The sequence below is a fragment of the Natrix helvetica genome (assembly GCF_964273705.1).
Source record: "Natrix helvetica genome assembly, chromosome: 1".
Taxonomy (NCBI): domain Eukaryota; kingdom Metazoa; phylum Chordata; class Lepidosauria; order Squamata; family Natricidae; genus Natrix; species Natrix helvetica.
The window spans coordinates 335633706-335659478 of NC_138548.1; the positions used below are offsets into that span (position 1 = coordinate 335633706).

Consider the following 25773-nt stretch of genomic DNA (forward strand, 5'->3'; position numbering starts at 1 on the left):
CGTCCAGTAAAACATGTTGGCTTAGCAACATGTTTGAGTAGCAAAATATAATGTAGTTTGGATTGCTTATTTTCTTGTACAAAAATGACATTTACAACTATTTTATCATATAATGGTTAACCTTACATAACCTATCCCATAAGGTTAATACATTTAAAGTTCAAGCATCTCACAATTAGTCATAAGGGATAACAGACACATTTGTGGTGGGATTCAATTTTTTTTTTACTACTGGTTCTGTGGGTATGGTTTGGTGGGCGTGGCTTGGTGGACGTAGCAGTGGAAGGATGGAGCACGGCCGTGACAGGAGAAAAATGGAGGTAAAACCTCCATTCCCACCCCACTCCAGGAAAAGGATACTGTAAAATCTCCATTCCTCAGAAGGTTACTGCAAATTCCCCATTTCTTCCCGATTAGCTGGGACTCGGGAGGCAGGGAATAGATGGGGGCGGGGCCAGTCAGAGGTGGTATTTACCGGTTCTCCAAACTACTCAAAATTTCCACTACCGGTTCTCCAGAACTGGTCAGAACCTGCTGAATACCACCTCTGAGACAAATTCAATTTAAACTCCACTTTCTTCATGTGAGAAGGGTATTGCCACCTGTTGGTCTACAGCAGAGTATGAAGCCATCCTAAATGCAAGAAGAGTTAAGCAAACATCACCTCAACCCCGAGGAAGAAAAAAAACACCCTAAAACTAAAAGGGGGAAATCCTGCCAGGCTTTTAATAATCTATTATTAATAGATAGATAATAGATTTAATCTATTATTATGTCATACAGCAATGAACTAGGGTTTTAGCAATTCTTCTGGTGTCTGTTTCCTGAAGGACTCAGGGAGGGGAGGGAGATGGTTAGAGAGGAGAATATTAGTGTGGATCTGTTTGTGTTGTGTTGTAGGGAGTTCTGAGAAGCTTTTTAGCTTCTAAGCAGCCTCTAGAGCATTTATGCCCTGGTGATTTGTCTCCAGGGTCATCACGATGGATGACTGAAACCTGGTGTCAGGTTGGCAGCATCTGCAAATCTGAGACAAAGAAAAGTATTATTGTTTGGGAGGTTCTTCATGGTGGTCACTGCATTGTAGATAACGAGTTATAGGACTCTCCTTGTGAAACTGGGCACTAGGGAGCAGCTAAGACAGCTGTTGCCATAATCATCTCTCTAGTGCATAGTAGTTTCCCTGCCTAAGTTGTTTGACACAACTGGGATTGGTAACTGAGTTTTTAGATTTATGGTTCTGGGGGACTTCAATCCCTCTTACAATACAATACAATAGTAGAGTTGGAAGGGACCTTGGAGGTCTTCTAGTCCAACCCCCTGCCTAGGCAGGAAACCCTATACCGTTTCAGACAGATAGCTATCCAACATCTTCTTAAAGACTTCCAGTGTTGGGGCATTCACAACTTCTGGAGGCAAGCTGTTCCACTGATTAATTGTTCTCACTGTCAGGAAATTTCTCCTCAGTTCTAAGTTGCTTCTCTCCTTGATTAGTTTCCACCCATTGCTTCTTGTTCTACCCTCAGGTGCTTTGGAGAATAGTTTGACTCCCTCTTCTTTGTGTCTTCTCTTGTAAAGGGTCAGAAGTGGTTTGGGAGTTCCCAGACACCATGAGAGTCATGGGCTTGTTCAAGATTATCAAGAGCCCAACAGAAATGAATAGCCACATGCTAAGTTTGGTTTTTTGTGGGGGAGCATCAGAGCTGGACAGATCAGAGCAAGATAAGATCTGAACATCAGATCTTAGAATCTATCTAATTAACAGAATTAATGTCACGAAAGGCCCTGCCTTGCATGCTTCCTAACAATTAATACACCTGGACTCATTCCAATAATCGCTGTTATCTCTATTGGACCTCTCCAGCCAATGTTTGTGAATATATCCAAGTGCCTTTATCCTCAAGATGCCTTGCAAACTCATCCTAGCAACCAACTAAATGTTCTTGTCCATTATTCCCCAGCATGGTGCCTGTCTAAGGATGCAATAAAAGCAGGGAAATATGTTTGTTTTACTGCTCCTACTATCATAGTCTTGAACCTGAGCCCTTAAGCTTGATTTAGAATTGTCCACAGCTGCACGTGGATGTTTAGAGTATGCATACCTAGACCGCAATGGGTTGATGGCAGTGACGTGCGGTGAGGTTTATGACTGGTGAGGCTGGTGACGTCATCAGCACGCTCCGCGGTCCCCTTCATGTTGACTCAGGAAGGCGGGGAATGGGACCACGTGTGCAGGAGGGAGGCTGAGGCTAGAGGAGCCTCCTGCACACGTGGTCCCATTCCCGGACCACCTGTGCAGAAGGCTCCTCAGTGCCTTTTCCCTTTTTTTTATTTTCATGATGAGAGCGGTGAGGCTCTGCCTCCGCTGCCTCCCCTGCCCGCACGTCCCTGGTTGATGGGTAAGTGCAGGTTGCTGATGGCTGCAGACAGGCCAACATGCACATAGCTCCCAAGTCTCAATTGAATGGAGATGCTGCATGTTAATTAGTAGATCCAACCTGCTGGAAGGCAGGTAGAAGGCAAGGCAGATTGTTGTTGAGCACCCCGTAACCAGAATGTTAACATTTGCAGAAGTATAAATGCAACAGCTATACAACTGCCCCATTTACAGATGTATTGTTCCCTGATGCGCAATGTGCTGAAGTCTAACTCAGCCTTTAAGCAGATTCTTTGTTTTTCGCTACCTGTGCTCCAAGAATTTTCCTTCTCATCTGATCACCGTAGCCTTTCCACTTTCCCTAGCAGTATTTCCTGCTGCTTTTAAATCTAAATTTAGTTTCAAACTTACTGAAACTGAAAAAGGAGAATACGGATAATTTAGCAGTTGATCAATGAGAGTTCCCTAGATGTTGTTTACATAATGCAATGAGCTGACAGATGTGTGGATGTAACTACAACACCACAAGAGCTGACCAACTAGCCAAAGCTGGCTGGACAGAGTTCAAACTCTTTCTCCCATCATATAGTATGAAAGCCACTGAGCTGTAGATGCTGCTAAATGGCTCAGAATCTTCTGGACATTATCATGACGTTATTTCTCTCCATTTCCCTTTTCTGTTCAATTGCTTCCTCCTGGAGCAGAAAATAAATGATTCAAAGGAATATCTTAAAGTCATTGAAGAAGCCAAGACCTCTCTTTATTCCCTGCACAAGCCATTTTAAAAATAATTTTATACCAATGAAAGCGATAGAAGAGAATAGCTGTAGCTCGGGTTTAAACTGTGAGGTCCTTTGGTGTTCCCTGAACTTGGTGGTTTTCTTGCAGACATTTCATTACGCAACGAAGGAACGTCATAGCACTCAAGATGTTATCTAATTGGGTAATGAAACATTTACAAGAAAATCAATTAGAAGAGAACACCAAGGACCCAACAGCAATGGTAAAAGCTGGTTAGTGGCTCTACTTTCTATCAGGGTGAAATGCCAGTTCAGACCGGATCACCCGAACCGATAGTAAAAAAAAGCTACAGGTTTGGGCGAACCGGTATTTCCCGCGATCAGCTGTGACACACAATTTATATTAGCTAGAAAGCAGGATTCCCCCCCTCCCTCGCTGTTCTACTTACCTTTGCAGGCGCGCTCGGTAGCAGGCTCCGCCCACTCACCCGGACATCATCACCTCCGTTTTTGATGCTCTGCACATGCGCGGAAGGTCCTGCATGCGCGCTCAACCGGTAGCGAAGGTAAGTAGATTTCACCCCTGCTTTCTACCATAACTTTAATTGGATAACAACGTGGGATGGTGTAGAATTGATGTCTTATATTTTCCTTGGCAATAGCAATGCAAATTTGCAACAAGTTATTGTAGTACAGGTAGACCTCAACTTACAGCCAGTTATTTAACATCCATTTGGAGTTATGAAATCCTCGGAAAGGGTACTCTATGCGGTTATCACCCACACTTCTATGGTGTCCCGCAGTTCACTTTTATGACTGGTTGCAGTATCTGTGATTATGTAACTGAAATTTTTGACTCTTTTTTTTTTTGCCAGTTCCCAGCATTAAACTGGCAAAAACCTCCACCCCTTTTAAAGAATGGATTTCGACTTATGACCATGAGTCCTTGAATTACCACATGATTTAGACTTATGACTGCATGATTTGCTTAAGAACCACTGTAAAAAAAAATCCCAGTCAATTGGTCACGTAGGTGCCTCGACTCATAACCATTACAACTTATGACCACATTTCCACTGCCAACTGCAGTCTTAGGTTAAGGTCTACGTGCGTATTACCAACAGCAAGTCTGAACCAAAATGTTCCTCATTCAAATCCCACACAGCTTCTCCATCACTGTAGATGGAAGTTACATTCCTCAGGGTGAGAATGTGGGATATTTCCATCTTCCAATAGCAGAATCTCCATCTCAGGCATAGCAACTGAAATCTTCCTGCAGTTTAGAAACAGCTTGTCAAGCAGGGGTTATATAGATTTACCATGGAAAATGAGTCTATAACAGAAAGATAGATGATAGATAGATAGATAGATAGATAGATAGATAGATAGATAGATAGATAGAGTGACAGACAGACAGACAGACAGACAGAGTGACAGACAGACAGACAGACACACACACACTTAGACACACACATGTAAAGAGTGCTACATAAACCTAGATAGTCCCCGGAAAGGTGTGTGCTTTGTGTGTGTGTTACTGTTCTTTTTTAAGGTATACCTCTAATCCACACTTAACTGCTTAAATTAGAGGAGTGAGGGAGAACATCGGCCCAATGTTATTTGAGCAGCACCAAATCTTGCATTGCTAGGGTTTGTTAAGTAAGTAAGCTCCCCGTTAGGAAAGCGAGTGTGCAGAGAAGCGTAATGAGAGTGGTATGGAAGAACATGCACAAACCAGCGTACAGAGACAACGAATAGTATAAATAATAGTAGTTTACTATGTGGAAATATAGAGGTATTCAGAGTTCAATTTAAAGTCCAAGTCATACACGGTTCAGTCAGTCAGTTATCAGGTTCTCAGTTAAGGAATGATCCTTCGAACACAGTCCAGTATCATATAATCAGTTCAGCACACTAAGTAGCTAACAGTAGCAAAAACACAGTAACTCACGATACAGTCTAACAAGCAGTATACACCGATCAGGATCTAACGAACAGAGAGCTAACAGTCATTTTGGCTCCATCTTATGGCTGCCTGAGGTAACAACAACCAATCACATTTTACAGCAGTACTTAAAGCTACAGTATTACCATCCTGGTTTATATATTGCTGACCCAACTGTTAGCTTACATTCCTAACAGGGTTGTCTGTGCATTTAGTTTTTCCTGAGAAAAGCTGAACTATTCCTTGACTAGTTCTTAATTAATCAAGCCAAAGACATCTAGGCATTAAGATGCCTCCGTGACGGAAAGCAGAAATCATTTCAATGCAGGTCCTTGTTAGATAATCTAACAATTCAAGTCATTCTAAATCAAAGGATGAAAGGAGATTAAGTCTTTAGCCTGGGCTGCAATGTGATCCTTGGAACAAGATTCTCATTTACTTAAGTAAATTACTGTACATTATTCTAAAATAGTGTTCACATTATAACTGACAATTAAAACCATCAACACAAAAGCTCATATATGGCTGAAAGCTTCCCTCAAATAAACACAGACATGATTGAAACACCGCTTCTGATTTTTGCTCTTCCCAGACATAATCAGCATCTTGCGCGGAAATGAAGCAGGCAATCAGCACCAACACAACTATCGTATGCTCTAGGCAAAGATGTATTACCTAAATAATGACAACTAAACACCCTGTGACCTTTTCTGCAAATATTCTTTTGATATAACATCAGAAGTCTGTCGATATATAAATCCTTCCATTCCCCGTTATCCTGTCAGAGCTGCAGAAGCTTCTTGGATGAGAAGCGAAATGTCAAAGAAAAAACAAGGAAGTCCAGTTGCCTCCTGAAAAAAAGCACCTTTGGGAAAACCATGACCTGGATGACTGAGAATCTCTACAGACGTTTAGCTATACAATTTGGGATGGACGCCCTTGGAATGGTGTGGGAGTAGGAAGGGATTTCCAGAGAAAAATTGCAGACTAGGCGAACCAGGAGCAATACTCAGGTGACCTTGAGGACACAGATAAACCTCTTGGTGCTTCAAGGACCCTCTAAAAGGATGCAGATTACCAGCTGTTTGCAAGGAATATAAATCCTTCCATTCCCCAGGATCCTGTCAGATCTGAAGAAGCTTCTTAGATGTGAAGCGAAACATCAAAGAAAAAACAAGGAAGTCCAGTTGCCTCCTGAAAAAGCACCTTTGGGTATAACATCAGAAAGAACACTTGTTATTCTTAACTAGGCATTGCTAATTGGGTATGCTGGATGCACTTCCCACAATTCTCAGGCAATTGGGCTACCGCAACCATGAGATGATACCAGGTGAAGGAATAGTCTACAGAGTTTTGAAGAAATCGACAAGTTCCCAATAAAGGAATTGGAGATTCTCCTCAAGCTTAGCAAAAGCTAATTTAATACCCCAACAAATCCTTTTTATTCATATGCCAGCCCAAAGGGATAAAAGTGTGGAATTTCATTCACTAACTTAAAGTTACCAAACAAATGTTGGTTACAGATTCTTCATTTATAATTTTGAATTAAATGCTCGATAAACCCATCATTTATATCTAGAGGCACCTACAGACACGGAGGCATAACTGATCTGCTATGTTTGGAATGGGCCAAACAGTAAAGGGTTTCCTTGACAGTCATGTCCAACTCTGCGGCGCAGTGCTCACCTCCTTTTCTTGACTGAGGAGGCCGCGGTGGCGCAGTGGTTAGAGTGCAGTACTGCAGGCTACGACTGTTGGCTGCCTGCAATTTGGCAGTTCAAATCTTACCAGGCTCAAGGTTGACTGAGCCTTCCATCCTATTGAGTTCGGTAAAATGAGGACCCAGATTGTTGGGGGCAATAGGTTGACTCTTTAAACCACTTAGAGAGGGCAGTAAAGCACTGTGAAGTAATATATAAGTCTAAGTGCTATTGCTATTGTCCGAAGACAATTTCCGTGGTCAAGTGGCTAGCATGGCTGTATGTCAAAGGAGCACAGAATGCTATTATCTTCCCACCGAAGTGGTACCTATTTGCATACTTTCCAATTGCTAGGTGGGCAGGAACTGGGGCAAATAACGAGAGCTTGGATCTCAAAATCCAGCTGCCAGCTCTCCAGCTGACAAGCTCAGCATCTTTCATCACCGAGCCATTGTGCCCCCTTATAGCCTGCAACTGGGCTATAAACCATTATTTCAGCTACATTTCAATGCCACAGCACTAGACGTATTGTTGAATAGGTGCTTTCTTCTTCGGCTAGTTTGCTGGGATTCAATCCAGATCTTATTTCCTAATGGAAAGCATGAAATACACATACACAAACACACACACACCATGATAATTTTACTTCTGATAAAATCAACGAAAACCTACTCAGTCTGGATACACCTTGGTTAATCTGCACTAACAATGAATATGTTCAACCTACGTTGAGCCTGAAACGTTTACATTTAAAAACAGTCCTTCCAATCTAGGATATTCTCACTGACTTTTATTATACTCAAATGAGGGGGCAATGTTTTAGAGCAAGGGAGTCTGGCTCATTTTTCCAAGGGGGATATTGGAAGGAAAAATACTTGTAGCATTCCACAGGTTTCCCTGTTGCCAAATTTGGCTTTTGATCTCTGTGTAAAAAGATGTTTCTATTGATTCTGCAGAGAACTGGGACTGGAAGGAAGGGTGTTAACTTTTTCACTCAAATCCCTTTCCTTCCTCGAAACAAAACATAAATTGAACCCGAGTGCTGTCATTTTCTTCTTGATTTTTCTTCTGCTTAAAAGATAACGGCTATGGGATAAACGCTATGCCTTTGATCCAGTCTCTCAGTAGAGAACCTAATGAAAAGGATGTTCTCATACATCCTATCCCCTAATTTAACATATAAATCACTTCCAAAAATATGATCCAGATGGGCTCGAAGGAAGGAAACCAATTAACTCATACTGCCTTACCATCTGACACATTACTTGTGATAATAAAAACACAAACAACATGGTCAAACAATAAGGTTCTGTCTTATATCTGACATTTCCAATTATTTTTCAAATTTGGTGAGCTCTCCCGCCCCCTCCTGCGGCAAGCATTCTGTTTTGCAGTCCATATTAGCTCTATATTTAAAAGCTTTGCAGCTGAAGCAGATTTATTGGTATCTCCCAGGGGAGCCTCTGTGGAACTGGCACATACCGTCCACATCTGGTTCCTCCATTAGATTTGCAGCCCATTTGGTTTTCCAGTGCTCCAGAAACCCAGCCATTGCCAAGCCTGGAGGGGAGAGTTCTCATGGGCAGTCTGCAAAAGTTTGATCAGAGCCTGTGGACCGCTGCTTCTTCCTTTCGATGGGATTCCTAGAAATATAGCCTCTGGCATTTGGCAAGACTCCGATTGGCAGAGAGGCTTTCACGGTGAGATAATTAACATTACAACCAGATCCTCCATGCTGAACTGCCAAAAAAAATGCTACAAAGTTTGGAGTTGTTGCACAGGGTACTTTTATCCAGGGGCTCAGTTTCAGAAGGAGCTAAGGGTAGGCAACAGCCAATCGAGCCATTAAGACATTCTCTTTTTCCCTGAGTTTGGAAAGAATCATTTAACTATACTTGTCAGAAATAACACAAATGAGCCTCAAATATTCCTCAAAAAGAGGTGACTGTGAACTAGGAAATGCAGTTCATTATTTTTGCTATCTTAATTGCTATTTTAAGTATTCTATACGGCATATGTCTTGACTTTGGGCCTTTTCTTTTACTGTAAACAATGGTAGTCGGTGTCAGTCAGTTACATTTTTTAAATATTTATATACCCGGATGCTTTCAAGTCAGCTTTTGACTCAAGCAACTGCCTAGATCAGACCCTGCAGTTTTCTTGGCAAGGTTTTTTGATAGTGATTTGTAATTGCTTCCTTCCTAGGGATAAGAGAAAAGGACTGGCCTAAAATCACCCACCTGGAATTGTGCCTCAGGCAGGACTAGAACTCACAGTCTCCTGGTTCCTAGGCTGGTGCTTTAGATACCCCACCAAACTGGCTCTCAGTCAATCTTGGCAATTCCTTATCAGGAATAAATTTACTTTGCAGAAGATTCCCAGGTGCTTGGATAGCTTCAACTGTTTACTGAGGGCAAGAATGAAGCTGATACACAACAGAATACAGTTGAAGAAATATATATATTTCACTCCTGCCTAATATGTAATACAGCCCATGTTCAAATCCCAGTAAGGGTATGGCTAGCTGATGAGAGCTAAATAGCTTGAAATAGATCTATACTAGTCTTCCTTTATTTATTTATCAGCACAAATACAACACAAATATAAAAAGGCAACATTAAAAATAAAAATATGGTTTTCTGCCTGGATGGTTTTCTGTAATGAGCTGAAGGACAGAAAGAGGGAGTAGTGAGCTTCCTCCCATACTTGGGCATACCAGGGGTTGTAACACAAATACATACCTATTTCCCTGGCTCAGCTGATAAGGAGGAGAGCCTGTGGCTTAGTGGCTAAGACTCCTGCCTAATATGTAATACAGCCCAGGTTCAAATCCCAGTAAGGGTATGGCTATATCCAGAGGTGGGCGTCACATACTGTAACAACTGGTTCACCCACCACTGGAAATGTGAGAGAGTGCACGTGCATGCTTGCTTCGCTCACTTGTGCACCGTCCACACATGTGTACGGCATCAAAACACATGGCAATCTGCGCACCCGCGCCTTCTGTGCATGCTTACAACATCAAAAAACACGGCAATTCTCTTGTGTGCACCTTCAAAAACACAGCAATATAGGATGGGATTGCATCCCAGGCAGATGCCAGGCCCACCAGCAGGTCGCAACTACCGGTTTTCCCAAACCATTCCTAACCGGCAGCAGCCCACTGCTGTATACGTCTCTGCTTCAGAATTTAATCTGAAACTATTTCTTCCCACGTTGCCAAACGGATTTACTTGAAGCCTTTAGGAAGTAGCTATACATTACCCGGAGTCTCTCTGAGAGTGAGATGGTTGGTACCTAAATTTCACAAATAAAGAAATAAAGTATGTTTACATAACTGTTCACTCCAACTTGGAGATTGTTGGTTGCCAGTCACCAGACCCAACACTTAAGAGATATAGATAGATATATGATAGATACTGTATATGATATAGATAGATAGATAGATAGATAGATAGATAGATAGATAGATAGATAGATAGACAGACAGACAGACAGACAGACAGACAGACAGACAGACAGACAGACAGACAGACAGACAGACAGACAGACAGACAGACAGACAGACAGACAGACGGGTAGATGGGTGGATGGATGGATGGATGGATGGATGGATAGATAGATAGATAGATAGATAGATAGATAGATAGATGATGGATAGATGGATGGATGGATGGATGGATGGATGGATAGATAGGTGGGTGGGTGGATGGATGGATGGATGGATGGATGGATAGATAGATAGATGGGTAGATGGGTAGATAGATAGATAGATAGATAGATAGATAGATAGATAGATGGATGGATGGATGGATGGATGGATGGATGGATAGATAGATAGACAGACAGACAGACAGACAGATGGGTAGATGGATGGATGGATGGATGGATGGATGGATGGATGGATAGATAGATAGATAGATAGATGATGGATAGATGGATGGATGGATGGATGGATGGATAGATAGGTGGGTGGGTGGGTGGGTGGATGGATGGATAGATAGATAGATGGGTAGATGGATAGATAGATAGATAGATAGATAGATAGATAGATAGATAGATAGATAGATAGATAGATGATGGATAGATGGATGGATGGATGGATGGATGGATGGATGGATGGATGGATAGATAGGTGGGTGGGTGGGTGGATGGATGGATGGATAGATAGATAGATGGGTAGATGGATGGATAGATGATGGATAGATGGATGGATGGATGGATGGATGGTAGATAGATAGATAGATAGATAGATAGATAGATAGATAGATAGAGTCAGTTTTCCAATCAGTGTTGCTTTCCAGGCATGTTGAATTACAAAAAAAGTACAAATGTTTCTTCCTCAACATATGAGGAAGGCTACAAGGGTGAGGACAGATACTCTGTGTTTAGCCATTTATTAACCTGCAGAGGGATTCTGAAAATTGCCATCCAACACACTAGAAGGCCCTAGGTTGAGAAAGGCTGGCATAAAGGAAAATAAAGTTCCAATTCTTTTGCTCAGCATCATGCAAGACCCAGAAGAGGAAGGCCTAATACCTCATTTCTGGATGTAGTGTAAGCAAGATTTGGGGTAAGGGAAGTGCTGTCTGAAATTTTAAATATATATATATATATATTAGCCAAGGTCTTCCATACCGACATCTTTCATCCTTAGGGGAAGGTTGCAAGTCCCCAAGGATTCTGCTGTTCTGCTGAAGATAATGTTGGATAGCAATTCGTTTTTGTTGGAATGCTAATTAGGATAGCTGTATAGTTGGAACATGGGAACTGTGTCCCTTCCTGCAAGAAAATAACCTTAAAATGTATATCTAAGGCTTGACTTGTAGAATGGTTGCCTTTCACTCTGTTCCAGAAACATTTCTTAGTTTAAAACTGGGCTCCTAGGCTAACCTTTAAAAAAAACTCCAGTAAATCACACCATACCTTCTTCCTAAATCTTATGGAATTTATTACAGTAGCTTGTACAATTTGTCTCCTACCACCAGCGGTGAGTTCCGGATCCCGTTCCAACCGGTAGGGTTGGAATGGGCTTGGCGTCACCCACACGGATGCGCGCAGCATGCGTCGTACCTACCTACGATGCTCCAGCTGCTCGGCGGAGCGTCACGCAGGCACTATATGCGCCATGCGCAAGTGTGGAAGCGCCCGAAGCTTAAAGCACAGGTAAGGAGCAAGGACAGGCAAGTGGGCCCTCCGGAGCACTGTACTGGAATGGTATCCAGTGCTACGGGCAGGCTCCAGTACACCTGTACCGGGGCGTACCGCCTGCAACCCACCGCTGCCTACCACTGAAGATTGGATTATTTGAAACTTTTTTTTAGATAAACTCCCTCCCTGTATCTAACACAGTTCATATCGGTTACACCAAGCCATCCTATGTCTGAATTTTGCTCTGTTTCAGCAAATTAATCTATGCCAAGAAGTATTTCTTTTTTTAAAAAAAAATAATCATTTTTGAGGGTATCAGCAACATACGCTCACATTTCTAAATACATCTGCTAGCCTCCAAACTGTAAGGATAACTATTAAGCCCTTTCTGTGTAGGAATGAGCTGTCATCCTACTGCAGAGAAGTTCTCTGGATGTGAAATTAAATGCCCACTAAATATTCTCATGGATCTTTGTCATTTCCTGACATTTAACTTTTATATACTGTTGTTGCTCTCCACCCCCCTCTAGTGGCCAGAGGGACGAATATGACCCAACTTACAATCTTTATATGCTGTTGTTGCTCTCTAGCCCCATCTAGTGGCTGGAGAGACAAATACCCAGTATATTATTTGAAACTGGCCTCACCCTTTTATCCATCAGCCCGCACTTTCAAAACAAGAATCCATTTCCTTTAGCATTTGGAGAAGGCAGAAGCATCCATCTTAATCTGTGGCAAATAGTTATCCAAGGACAAACCTACATCCCCCACACAGAGCATCACTGGTGAGATTTAAATTCTTTGTATTTATTCATTGTTATGTTCAGCAGTAACTCAGTATGTATCCCTATTTTCCCCAGTTTCAATACAATACAATAGTAGAGTTGGAAGGGACCTTGGAGGTCTTCTAGTCCAACCCCCTGCCTAGGCAGGAAACCCTACACCGTTCCAGACAAATGGCTATCCAATATTATCTTAAAGACTTCCAGTGTTGGGGCATTCACAACTTCTGGAGGCAAGCTGTTCCACTGATTAATTGTTCTCACTGTCAGGAAATTTCTCCTCAGTTCTAAGTTGCTTCTCTCCTTGATTAGTTTCCACCCATTGCTTCTTGTTCTACCCTCAGGTGCCTTGGAGAATAGTTTGACTCCCTCTTCTTTGTGGAAACCCCTGAGATATTGGAACACTGCTATCATGTCTCCCCTAGTCCTTCTTTCTCTTAAGCTAAACATACCCAGTTCCTGCAACCGTTCTTCATATGTTTTAGTCTCCAATCCCCTAATCATCTTTGTTGCTCATCTCTGCACTCTTTCTAGAGTCTCCACATCTTTTTTACATCGTGGCGACCAGAACTGAATGCAGCATTCCAAGTGTGGCCTTCACCATGTTCTTTCAATAAAGCATCCAGATCTACGCACAATGTCTGTTTTATTGGAGGATAGGTGGGCTTGGCTGCATGTCGAGCTGCACACAGACTAAAGGGTGGTGAGGACAGAACAGTCTTCCTTCACTCTGAAGCATAATTTCAGTAAAATGACTTATTTTGTGCAAAAAAACAAAAAGTACACAAATCATACCGCACATTTTTAGAAGAAGCTCACATCAAACCAAGAATTTTTTTCTCATTAAAAATGGTAACTTATCTTGACCAACCTCAACTGGGAATCTCCTCCCATTGATGCTGTGCTCTGAGCCAGCAGATCCATTACTCTGGCCCCAGTGAAATTCAACTTTTTCTGCTTTGAATCTTCCCGGTAGTCCAGCACCACTGATGAAATAATCATCCTTTAGAAGGATGGCAACTGGAAAGAGAAGAAATAAATTTTAAAAAGGAACAAGATTGATATTTTTTCCCCCTGTAGATATCGGACATACATTTGTTATCATTTCACAAACCATTTCTCTCCCCACCACCACCACCACATATTTGATTTACTTTATTTATATACCATATAAAAATTCAATTTCCATCAAACTGTGTGTTGTCTGGGTACAATTGTTTTTAGGCAATCATAATGAAAATGTTTACAATAGTATTCATCACAACAACATTGGTTCTATAGTAACAATAATATTTAACTTACCTACTTTAACAAATCTCCGTTTTAACATTCATCCTTTTTATGTCCCCACATTTCTAACTTCTGTTTCTATTGCCTAATCATTGGTAAAATAGATCCCATGTCAAAAAAAAATATTCAGTTTCTTCTTTGTCCTTAATAGTAAGCGCTAGTCTATCCATTTCCGGCCATGCCCACCCTGATACGGCCATCAATAGAACTGAGTTTGACAGCCCTGCCATAGAGGCACTTTTGACTTCCCCTATCTGCCTATCTTTCCCCTTCCCATCAAAGTCATCCAACAGGCAGATGCCATGGCCCCGACTCCTCCCCTTAATTCAACCAGATCTTCTCAGACCTTTAGATTTCTCAGGTATGTATTCAACAAATGTAGAGGACTGAGACGTTTCTCTGGCAGAGAATTCTACAAAGAAAACAATCTGACACAGCAAATGGGGCTCTCAGAGGATCTTTTACACACTTACTCCAGCAGATAATTTTCAGGGCTTTCTGCAGAATTACAAAGTGAAGAAAACAAGGTTGCACTCCAGCACCTTGTTATATATGAGACTCCCACTGAAATTACACTGCTATGCACAGTTTGCCATCTTGACTTGGGAATTAATTAAGCCAGAAAGTTAATCTGCCTAAGAAGCAGGTGGAAGAAATCTTGTTACTACAGATCCTTGTATCACACCTATGCACTAATTTGTGCGTGCATGCACCCTAATGAATGATGCAAGGAAGAATTCTACAGTATGGTGTATATACAGTGGATTTCTGTACTGTGCTTCAATAAAATGGGATACTGGTGGCTAAAAATAAAATTTCTGAATGATACATACACAAATAATTAGATAAGACTGAATGGAAGAAACAACAATTTTTGGGTTAAAAATAGATTCAGAAGGTAGCTAAATGGGTACGTGAGCTGTGGTGGTGCGGTGGTTAGAATGCAGTATTGCAGGCTAATTCTGCTCACAGCTTGGAGTTTGATCCTGATGGAGCTCAAGGTTGACTCGGCCTTCTAGCCTTCTGTGGTTGGTAAAATAGGGACCCATATTGTTGGGGGCAATATGCTGACTCTGTAAATTGCTTAAGAGAGTGTTGTAAAGCACTATGAAGTGGTATATAATTCTAAGTGCTACTGCTATCACTACGTGTGGACCAAGACTATTCATAGCAGCTTTCCTAAATGTTCTGAATTCTTTATTTCATCTCTGGAAGTATTCTTCTTACAAAGAAAGATGTACATAGGATATATCTCCCTACATAGCACTTAAAAGAATCTTAGATACTAATACTATTAGGACAAAAGGTACCAGTGGTGGGTTGCAGGCGGTACACCCCAGTACGGGCGTACCGGAGCCTGCCCGGAGCACTGGATACCGTTCCGGTACAGTGCTCCGGAGGGCCCACCTGCCCACCTGAGCTCCTTACCGGTCTTTTAAGTCTTCGGCGCTTCCGCACATGCACATGTACAGCGCCTGTGTGACACTCCGCTGAGTAGCTGGAGCATCGTGGAGGCTTGCGGAGGCGCCAAGATGCATGCGCACGCTGCGCACGTCCATGTGGATGCCACCGGGCCCGTTCCAACCATACCGATTGGAACGGGATCCGGAACCCACCACTGAAAGGTACCAAAAGATATGGGGAATTATAGCTTTTGCTGACCAACTTGCTATCAATTGTACAATCTAAATAATCTAGATAGCAACCTGATTGATTGATTCATGGTACCTTCAAGTCAATTTTGAGACCTGGCAACTTCCTAGCAAGGAATACTTTGCCATTTCCTTCTTCCTAGGGCTGAGGGAAAGTGACTGTCACAAAGTCTTCCAGATGGTTTTGTGCCAAGGTGAGAATAGAACTCATGGCCTCCCAGTTTCTAGACCAGTGTGTTTAACCTACATCAAACTTGCTCTCTCTTAGCAATTAGTACACATTTACATGTACCAACAGCACCTACAATTAATTCATTAAGAAAACAAATAAATAATGTGACTCAGTCCCCTTGTTGATTTCCAGGATTGTTTCCTTGCTAGCAATTTTTCTAGATCCAAGCCAGTTTTGTCTAGATCTTTGTCTTAAATTCTAGATCTAAGATAAAGACAAAGCATAACAAAGAACAACAGTTGGTTCTGAGCTGTTCTATAACACCTTCCCTATAAAAATGTTTTCATAACAAATCAAGGGGTTTCTGAATGTGAAGCACCCTTAGGAGTAACATATTGACACAAGTCCACAAATAACAAAAGCTCACATATAATTATTGCATAGGCTGAAATACCATTTGTCTTCTCTGAATTCAGTTTGGTTTCTTAAGAATAACATTAAGAGCAGCTTTGTTGTTTCACTAATGAAAAAATAACTAGGCATTCCATTACGAATTAAATATATTAAAAATATGGCGTGGAAATGGAGCCGGTCATGATTTATGCAGCATTTTTCGTGGATTTCTTATGTCAGAATAAAAACATGTATTAAAATGGAGGTAAACCTGTACATGGATGAGGGGGAAAGCAGCCAATTAAAGAGGGTTTCCCCCCCCTTTTCTTTTTAAAGGTGACATGTACTAGGAAGCAAAACGAGACTTAAAAAGGGGTTCCCCATCTTCTTTTTACCGTGACAAACTAATGGACAGTCCCACACGAATATAGGCTTCTCTGAATCTGTTACAATGCACAGCGGGATTCAGCTGCATTATATAAATATTTGATGATCGCTAAATCATTTATGGCTCTGTCAGGGGTCATTTTACTTGTTTTAGATTAATAATTAAAAGGATAATTAGGAGAATGTATAATCTGAAATGTTCATCTAATTGTTCATTTTATAGTTATCTCTTACTGGGTTTTACAGAATATCTCTCTCTCTCTCTCTCTCTCTCTCTCTCTCTCTCTCTCTCTCTCTCTCTCTCTCTCTCACACACACACACACACACACACACACCTACGCATATGTGCCTGCACCTTGGATGTCTCTTTTCTCTAGTAACACCATCTCCAATATTTTACAGGCATGAAATATTCACGGAATTGTGCACTAATCTATTTGCAAATGCACCCGTCAGGTATCATTCTGTGTATTAAAAGTGGCATGGATTATCTGGAGAATTCTTTATTGTGTCATAAACTTCAAAAGAAAAAAGGGGGGGAAAGCACCCAGGTTTTCTTACAAAGATCAGTAGCACGACAGGCCCTATCTTCCAGTTTATAGAAGATGTGAGACACAAGGAAAAAGAAAAAAAGAAAATGCAGAAAATCTAAAAGCAAGTTCAGACACCTATCTCAAAATTCCTGTCCTCCCTCCCTCCCTCCCTCTCTCCCTCTCTCTTGTTTGACAAGTGAGTTGACTTTTGATAGATGACAGTTACAGTGTGTCTCGGAGTTCTCCCTTCAGGAGAAGGGTGTGAGGAATAAAAACAAGAAGTTAGTCTGACAACAACATTTCATTTCATCATTTCTGCATTTGGAACTTGGGATCAGTTAGGTGTCTCTTTGTTTATATTAGCCATTGCCTGGACCAAAATCCCACGTCAGACTGCATTCCTGAATGAAATTGAATAATTCATTGGTTTTAGTGTCTGGTTCTCAGTTTTGGCCGACTCCTCTCTACCCTTGGGTCAGTGAACTAGGTGAACACCAAGCCTGACTAGGTGGCTCAGTGGCTAAGACACTGTGAGAGTTTGTCAATCAGAAAGATTGGCAATTCAGCGGTTCGAATCCCTAGTACAGGTCTCCTGCATGAGCAGGGGGTAGGACTAGATGACCTCTTCCAATTCTGTTACTGTTTAAGAATTTAAATTCTGTGGGATGGAAGAAAAGGAAATAAAATAAAGGTAGCTGTTCTCTCAGAGGAGGTAATATGAGTCCAGTTTTAAATTTAATTTTTTTTTGCATAGACCCACTGCCCTTACATGATGGTGAAGGGTGAACCACATAGAAAAAAACAGGTCAAGATAAAAAATAATAATAACACATGCCCCCTCTACAGTTTTTATCATACCTTTGTAATAAATTATTTGGACATTATCTCTGGAATATAGGCATATTTTCTTAAAGTATCTATCCAGAAATTTTGAATTTTGTTCGTCAAGTCTAAATGTTACCTTATTTGTCAAGATCATAATTCTGCCATGTTTACAAAAAACTTGAAAAACATGGGGACAAAAGGTTTATGTGAGTTCATAAATGAAAAAAAAACATTGGGGTAATTCATTGCTTTTTATAAGTGTGGTTTTATATACATAAGCTTTGTTAGAAAACTTAAAGCATTGAAATGAATGAATTGTAGCCAATGTGCTAGCCAGGGGTGTCAAACTCACTTTGTTACGGCAATGTCACGTGACATATTGGGACTTTCCTAAACTGGGTGTGGGCACAGCCAGCATGTGACACATCCAGCCCGCAGGCTAGGAGTTTGACAGCCCTGTGCTAGGCTTTTGTTCATTTTTAATATACAGCCCAAGTAAGTTTGTTACAATGACAAGTTTCACTTACTTGTAATCTCTTTAAAGACTCCTAGCGTCAAATCCAGAAGTCTTATTTGATATATAAGTCAGAATCAGAACTTGGATTTATTAATTGTAATCTAATTGTAATCATCTATCTTCATCATAGGAATTCGTAAATAAAACTAAACAATCCAATAATTCTGACACCACATGGGAATGTAAAATGATCTCTATTTATTTGCCAATTTCTACATAATTTGGTTTTGAACAATTTTCACAGAACATTAGAAATAATCTTTCTGTATACCCTTTAAATACATTTTCTCTGTTAATATAGTTACTGCATTTAAAAAAAACCTATTATTTCTTTAAAATATTAGGGAAATAAAAAGGTAACTCCCAGGTACCTCAAGGTAACTCAATTTTTTTTAGAACCTCTTCTGTAGGTGTGGCCTGCTTTGTGGGAGTGGCTTGCCGGCTATGTGACCGGGTGGGAGTGGCTTGCCGGCCATGTGACTGAGTAGGAGTGGCTTGGCAGTCATGTGATTGGATGGGTGTGACCAACTTGTAAAATGTGGTGAAACTCACTTAACAACGCCCTTGCTGAGCAACCAAAATGTTGGCTGGCATTTGAAGCACGCAAGTCTTAAAGCTGTCAAGTTACAAGACCCTTGGACCCCTAACCCTTAGGAAAAAAAACCCCATGGGTGTTCAAATTTGACAGCATTAAGACTTGTGGACTTCAACTCCCAGAATTCCTCCTCCAGTCATGTTGGCTCAGGAACTCTGGCATTGAAGTCTGCAAATCTTAAAGCTGTCAAGTTACAAGACCCTTGCACCCCTAACCCTTAGGGGGAAAAACCCCAGGGGTGTTCAAACTTGACAGATTTAAGACTTGTGGACTTCAACTCCCAGAATTCCTCCTCTCGCTCTTCATCTTGATGATGTGCGGATGGGTGGGAGGAGGGAGCTGGAACCGGTTCTAAATGGCATTGTAGATTTGTGAAACCTCTTCTAAAGAAGAGGTTAGAACTGGCAGGAACCCACCACCCCTGGTAATTCCTTACTTTTATCAAATTTTCTATTTTTAAAACCATTTTTCCTTTAGATTTGTCTGAGTGATTGCTTAGCCTGGAGAATGGTTCTTTATGGATAATCTGTTCTTTTGAACTGCTTATTACAAAAGGCTAGAAAAATACTGCCTGCTTGAACAAGTATTGGCCATTACATTTTAATAGGCTTTAGCATCTAACAGAAATAGCTTTACTGAAGCCCATCAAGATGAAGGATTTGGATGACCTAATCTCAGGGATCTTTTTTAGTTCTAAATGGAATCAGAATCTGTGTGGTAGTTATCTTCTAACCTTCCTCAATGTAAGTACAATACCAAAAAATAATAGAATTTGGTGGACTAAAATCATTAATTGGAATTACAAAGTAAATTCTGAAAAGTTAAGGGCATTCTATCTACAATCCTTGGGCTACATAGAGTCCCAAACAACTATTCTGGCATGTTTAAAATACTTTGGGATTTGTACATTTTAGAGGAAGGGGACTATTTGATTTAAGGGAAGGAATGTATTACACTCCTATATTGTGTTTAGCTTAAGGCATAAGGCTGTCTTTTAATCCTCACCTTCCCAAAAATTTAGAGCTGCCTACTGTGGGGCAAAAAATATGTTTTTAATTGTAAAGCTCACAGCCCATTTCTGCCTTAAATACAGGTAGGCCTTGAGTTACAATCCTAATTGAATGCTGAATTACGATCATTAAATCAAGGCAACCCCTGTTATGGGAAGTAATTTTCTGGACTTTTTCACAGGAGTCGTTAAAAGAACACCACGGTCATTAAGAAAACCCATTCATTTGAATGGACCTCTTTTTTTTTTTTCAGAAACTGAAAAAAATATAGCAAAACATGGTTACAGGAATGTGGAACACTACAGTGTTTTGTAAAGCTGACCCACCCAAAACATGGTGATATAACTATGGGAGGAGTATAAGGCACCATAGAGTAGAGTAGAATAGAGTATGGTAGGGTATGGTATGGTAGGGTAGGGTAGAATAGAGTAGAGTAGAATAGAATAGAATAGAAGCTGGAAAGGGCCTTGGAGGTCTTCTAGTCCAGCCTCCTATTGAAGCAGGAGCACCTATACCCGTGCTGACAAACCTCTGACATGCATGCCACAGGGGCAGCTCATTCCAAAGGGAAGGCACTCCCACAGAGAAGGCTCTCCCCCTGTCTCGCCAATGGAAGGCAGATTGAAATCCCCCAGGACAATAAGCCTGGGGAAATCAATCGCCAGCCCAGCTAACGCATCCAGCAGCTCAGGCAGGGCCGATGAAATGCAGCAGGGAGACAGGTACATGACAAAAAGGCCCACCTGAGCTCCAAGGCCCCACTTCACAAAAAGGGACTCACACTTACCTATCTGAGGCACAGTGACCTCCTGAGTCCAAGACTTTTCTTAATAACCACCGCCAACCCCCCTCCCGCCCCTGCCCTGGGCTCTCGGCTGGTGGAACGCCTGGAAGCCTGGTGGGCATAATTCCACAAGGGGAACACCCCCCTCATGGCCCAACCAGGTCTCTGTAATACACTCTGTAACACACTCCGGGCCCTGGGTAAGGGTGGTGGGGTGGCGGTAGTTATACGGGAATGTCTAGAGCCGAGGGAGTTCACTGTTCCTCAGATACCCGGGTGTGAGTCCCTAGGTGTAAAATGGGGCCCAGGGAGGCAGTGGGGTCTGCTGATTGTATACTTGGCTCCTCGCTATACATCAGCGGTCCTGCCCGAGCTCCTCGAGCTGATCTCAGAGACGGCAGTTGAGATCCCCAAGCTTTTGGTCATGGGGGATTTCAACCTGCCGTCGACAGGAGCAGCATCTGAGGTGGCTCGGGAGTTCATGGCTTCCATGACAGCCATGGACCTGACCCAACTAATTCAGGGCCCCACACACAAAGGAGGCCACACACTGGACCTTGTTTTTGTATCTGAGCAGTGGACGAGTGATCTGGGAATAGGGGACTTAGTTGTTATTCCCCTGACATGGTCAGATCACTCATGTCTCCGGCTGGACTTCCCTGGCGCTACCCCCCACCGCGAGGAGGCGGAGCCAGACTGTCCAAGCTGGTACCGCCCCAAGCACCTGATGGAACTGGATAGGTTCCAGACGGAGCTTGGGCCACTACCTGCAGCCCTGACCCGCTCTCGGTCGGAGGACCTAGTGGCCGCCTGGAATAGGGCGGCAGCTGGGGCCTTGGACCGGGTCGCGCCTTTGCGACCTCTCCTACGGCAGCGACCCACCCGAGCTCCTTGGTATACCGAGGAGTTGAGGGTGATGAAGCGCCATAGGAGACGTCTAGAGAGCAGGTGGAGGTCATCACGCTCCGAATCTGATCGAACACAGGTAAGAGCCTATTTACGGACCTACCTTGTGGCATTGAGAGCGGTCAAACGTAGACACTGTGCCGCGCTTATTGCGTCCGCTGATAACCGCCCTGCCGCCCTGTTTAGGGTGACCCGCTCCCTCTTATCGCAGGGGACGCGGGGGGCACCCTTGCAGGGCAGAGCAGAAGAGTTTGGGGAATATCTGCAGGACAAAGTCGCTCAGATCCGGAGCGGATGGGCCCCCTTCAGTGGACCAGACGAGCCGTCAACAGTGAGTCTTGTGAGACCATTCTGGGAGGAGTTTGACTCTGTTGCCCCCGAGGATTTGGACAGGTTGCTTGGGCGGCTGCGACCCACCACATGTTCAATGGACCCGTGTCCCTCCTGGCTGGTACTGGCAACCTGGGAGGTGACACGAGGCTGGCTTCTGGGCCTGGTGAACGCCTCATTGGGCGAGGGATCCTTACCAACTGCCTTGAAAGAGGCGGTGGTGAGGCCCTTACTCAAGAGGCCTTCAGTTGACCCGACAGAGCTAGCTAATTACCGTCCAGTCTCCAACCTTCCCTTTCCAGCGAAGGTTGTTGAGAATGTGGTGGCACAGCAATTTCCGCGACACCTTGACGAATCCGAATATCTAGACCCTCGCCAGTCCGGCTTCCGACCCGGGCACAGCACGGAGACAGCCTTGGTCGCGTTGGTTGATGATCTCTGGAGGGCCAGAGATAGAGGTTGTTCCTCTATCCTGGTCCTATTAGACCTCTCAGCGGCTTTTGATACCATCGACCATGGTATCCTATTGCGCCGGCTGGGGGGAATGGGAGTCGGAGGCACCGTTTTGCGGTGGTTCGGCTCCTACCTCTCCGACCGGACGCAATGTGTGTTGACAGGGTGGCAGAGGTCGACCCTGAGGCCACTCACTTGTGGGGTGCCACAGGGGTCGGTCCTCTCGCCTCTCCTGTTCAACGCATATGTGAAGCCACTGGGGGAGATCATCCGTGGTTTTGGGGTTGAGTATCATCTGTACGCTGATGATACCCAGCTGTACATTTCAACCCCAAACCACCCCAACGAGGCTGTCGAAGTGATGTCCCGGTGTTTAGAAGCCGTCGGGGTCTGGATGGGGGACAACAGACTCAAACTCAACCCCTCCAAGACTGAGTGGCTGTGGCTACCGGCACCTCGGTTCAGCCAGCTGACCCCATCGCTGGCCATAGGGGGCGAACAATTGCCCCCTGTGGAACGGGCGCGCAATTTGGGCGTCCTCCTAGATGCCCGGCTGTCAATGGACGATCATGTGACAGCCGTGGCAAGGGGGGCGTTCCACCAGGTTCGCCTGGTGCGCCAATTGCGCCCCCTACTGGACCGGGATGCCCTACGCACGGTCACTCATGCATTGGAGACGTCTCGCCTGGACTACTGCAATGCTCTCTACATGGGGCTTCCCTTGGGACGCGCCCGAAGACTGCAGCTAGTCCAGAACGCAGCCGCACGGGCTGTCATGGGGAGTACTAGGTACTCCCACGTAACACCTCTCCTGCGCGAGCTGCACTGGCTGCCTGTGGTTTTTCGGGTGCGTTTCAAGGTTTTGATTACCATCTTCAAAGTGCTCCATGGCACAGGACCTAGCTACTTGCGGGATCGCATCCTTCCACACACATCCCTGCGGCCAATTCGCTCTCACAGGGAGGGACTTCTCCTGGTGCCGTCCACTAGGCAATGCCAATGGGCGGTGCCAAGGAGTAGGGCCTTCTCTGTGATGGGCCCAACCCTCTGGAATGACCTCCCCACCGACATTAGAACCACCACCGACCTCCGCTCCTTCCAACAAAAATTGAAGACTCACTTGTTCCGATTAGCTGGCCTGGCACATTCATAACTGCTACCTCCTGGCAGATATATTTTTTAACTGGTATTTTAGGGGAACTGTTTTTAAATTTAATTTATGGGATATTTTTAGGGGTTTTTAAAACTATATTTGATACTTTACTTAGTTGTACAGTTCTTTTTAACCTTCTTTTAACCTCCTCCATATCTATTTATCTATTTAACAATTTAAACTGTTTAATTATCTAATTTATTCATGTGATGTATTTCTTGTATGGACTGTACACCGCCCCGAGTCCCTTTTGGGAGAGGGGGCGGTCTATAAGCGCAAATAAAAGTAAAGTAAAGTAACTCCAGGTCTGCTCTCCCCTCTTGTATGAGATCGTAAATGAGGGGAGCCTTATGTACCACGGACCTGGCGTTAAGCGACACCAGCCGGAGACCAGGGTCCTGTAGTCCCGAGCACCCAGGGGTGCAAGAGGGACAATAAGGATCGGAATGTGCGATCGCTCTTAAACAGCGAACCCGCGTCCCCTGGGCATAATTTGGTCCTTGGTCCCCACCGTATCTGCCCCTCCCACCTATAGTAGAGATGGTAAACCGCCCAATGGAATGGCTTAATGTCCCCCCCCGGAATCCCAACCTTTCCCAGCACTCCCGACCCGCATCCATTGATTAGCCCTGGCCTGTGCCTTTGGGCTTTCCAGGCCCAAAATGGGGCATGGGGGGTTGCACCAACCTAGAAGCCAAAAATGGGTGAGAGGGGGCAGGGTACAAGTGGGGGGCTTCACGCATATGCATGGAGACAGGGGAGCACAGGGGGTAGCTTATATATGCACCGGGGTCATGCACACATGTGCAAGGGGTGGGGCATGTGGGGCACATGCACATTGCACTATGGGTGCAGGCATATACACTTTCGGCATGCGACAAAATGGTTAGCCATCACTGACATACTATTTCAGATAAGTGACTCTCTAATCTCTTCTTAAGATCATTGGTGATGACTGGCGGTGTTTTTCAAATTTTGAATGATAGCAAAATGTCATTAAGCAAAGGCTACCTGTACGCATATTACAAGGATCCAAAAGTGTGTTCCTTCTGTTACATCATGTAGTAAGAACACTATTGAGATATTAGGATGAGTACATTATTTATTCTAGACATCTTATTTCAAAGCAAATTTGCCAGGATTGGTGTGTAATGAAGACACCCAGAAAGAAGAGATTCTTTGCTACAGATAAATACACTTTGCATATAGCTACACTCGGTAAAAATCCAAACCAGATTTTGATGTGTCCTGTGTGCATAATTAAACCTTTAGGTCAACCATGGCAATTTCACAATGGTCATATTGACTGTGGAATTCTGGGAGTTGTAGTCCATACAACTTGAAATTGTCAAGATTACAAAATTCAGCTCTAGCCACTTCCAAACCACAGGCAACAATTGGTAGGAGGTTTTTACTCTGTGTTGGATTGCTTAGACCAGTGATGGCTAACCTTTTTGACATCACGTGCTAAAAGCGGGGGGAGCGCGGGGGGAGGGCCACACCCGTAATCCTATGCGCGCAACCCCGGGAAGCCTCTGGAGGGTGAAAAATGGCCGAAAATTAAAGACGAAGTCAGTTGGCCAGCACGCGCATGCACGCTGGAGCTGACAGGACAATGCCTGGCATGCCCTGACAAGTGGCTCGGTGTGACGCCAGTGGCCCGTGTGCCATAGGTTCGCCATCACGGGCTTAGAAGTTTTCTGTACAAACTTTCTAAATGAAGTGGGATTTTTTAAGAATCTCAAATGTGCGTAACCTGAATCACTGAATAAAGACAATGTCCAAGGCATGACTTAACATAGTCTTGTCCTTATCTTCATAGGATTGCAAACAAAATTGTGACATTGCAACAAAAGGACAAGTAAATTTTTGATTGAATCAACTAAAGTGATAATTTCCAAATCAGGGGAAATGTTTGTGTCAATTTATCCTTCTTTGATGAGATCACCTTGGCTATTATGTTCAGTTCCTTTTGTTTGGGATTTGTTTATTGTATTTTATTTATTAGAATAGAATAGAAATAGAAGAGCAGAGTTGGAAGGGACCTTGGAGGTCTTCTAGTCCAACCCCCTGCCTAGGC

The 25773-nt window shown here is 43.4% G+C and overlaps 1 protein-coding gene across 5 annotated transcripts in view; it reads right to left on the reverse strand.

Moving 5' to 3' along the window:
- PTPRG (protein tyrosine phosphatase receptor type G) overlaps positions 1-25773 on the reverse strand; it is a 772027-nt gene that overhangs the window by 296435 nt on the left and 449819 nt on the right. For all 5 annotated transcript variants that reach the window (XM_081935636.1, XM_081935635.1, XM_081935639.1 and 2 more), the window contains exon 4: positions 13564-13712. In XM_081935636.1, the coding sequence (XP_081791762.1) occupies positions 13564-13712 (149 nt within the window). The remainder of the gene's footprint in view (positions 1-13563; positions 13713-25773) is intronic.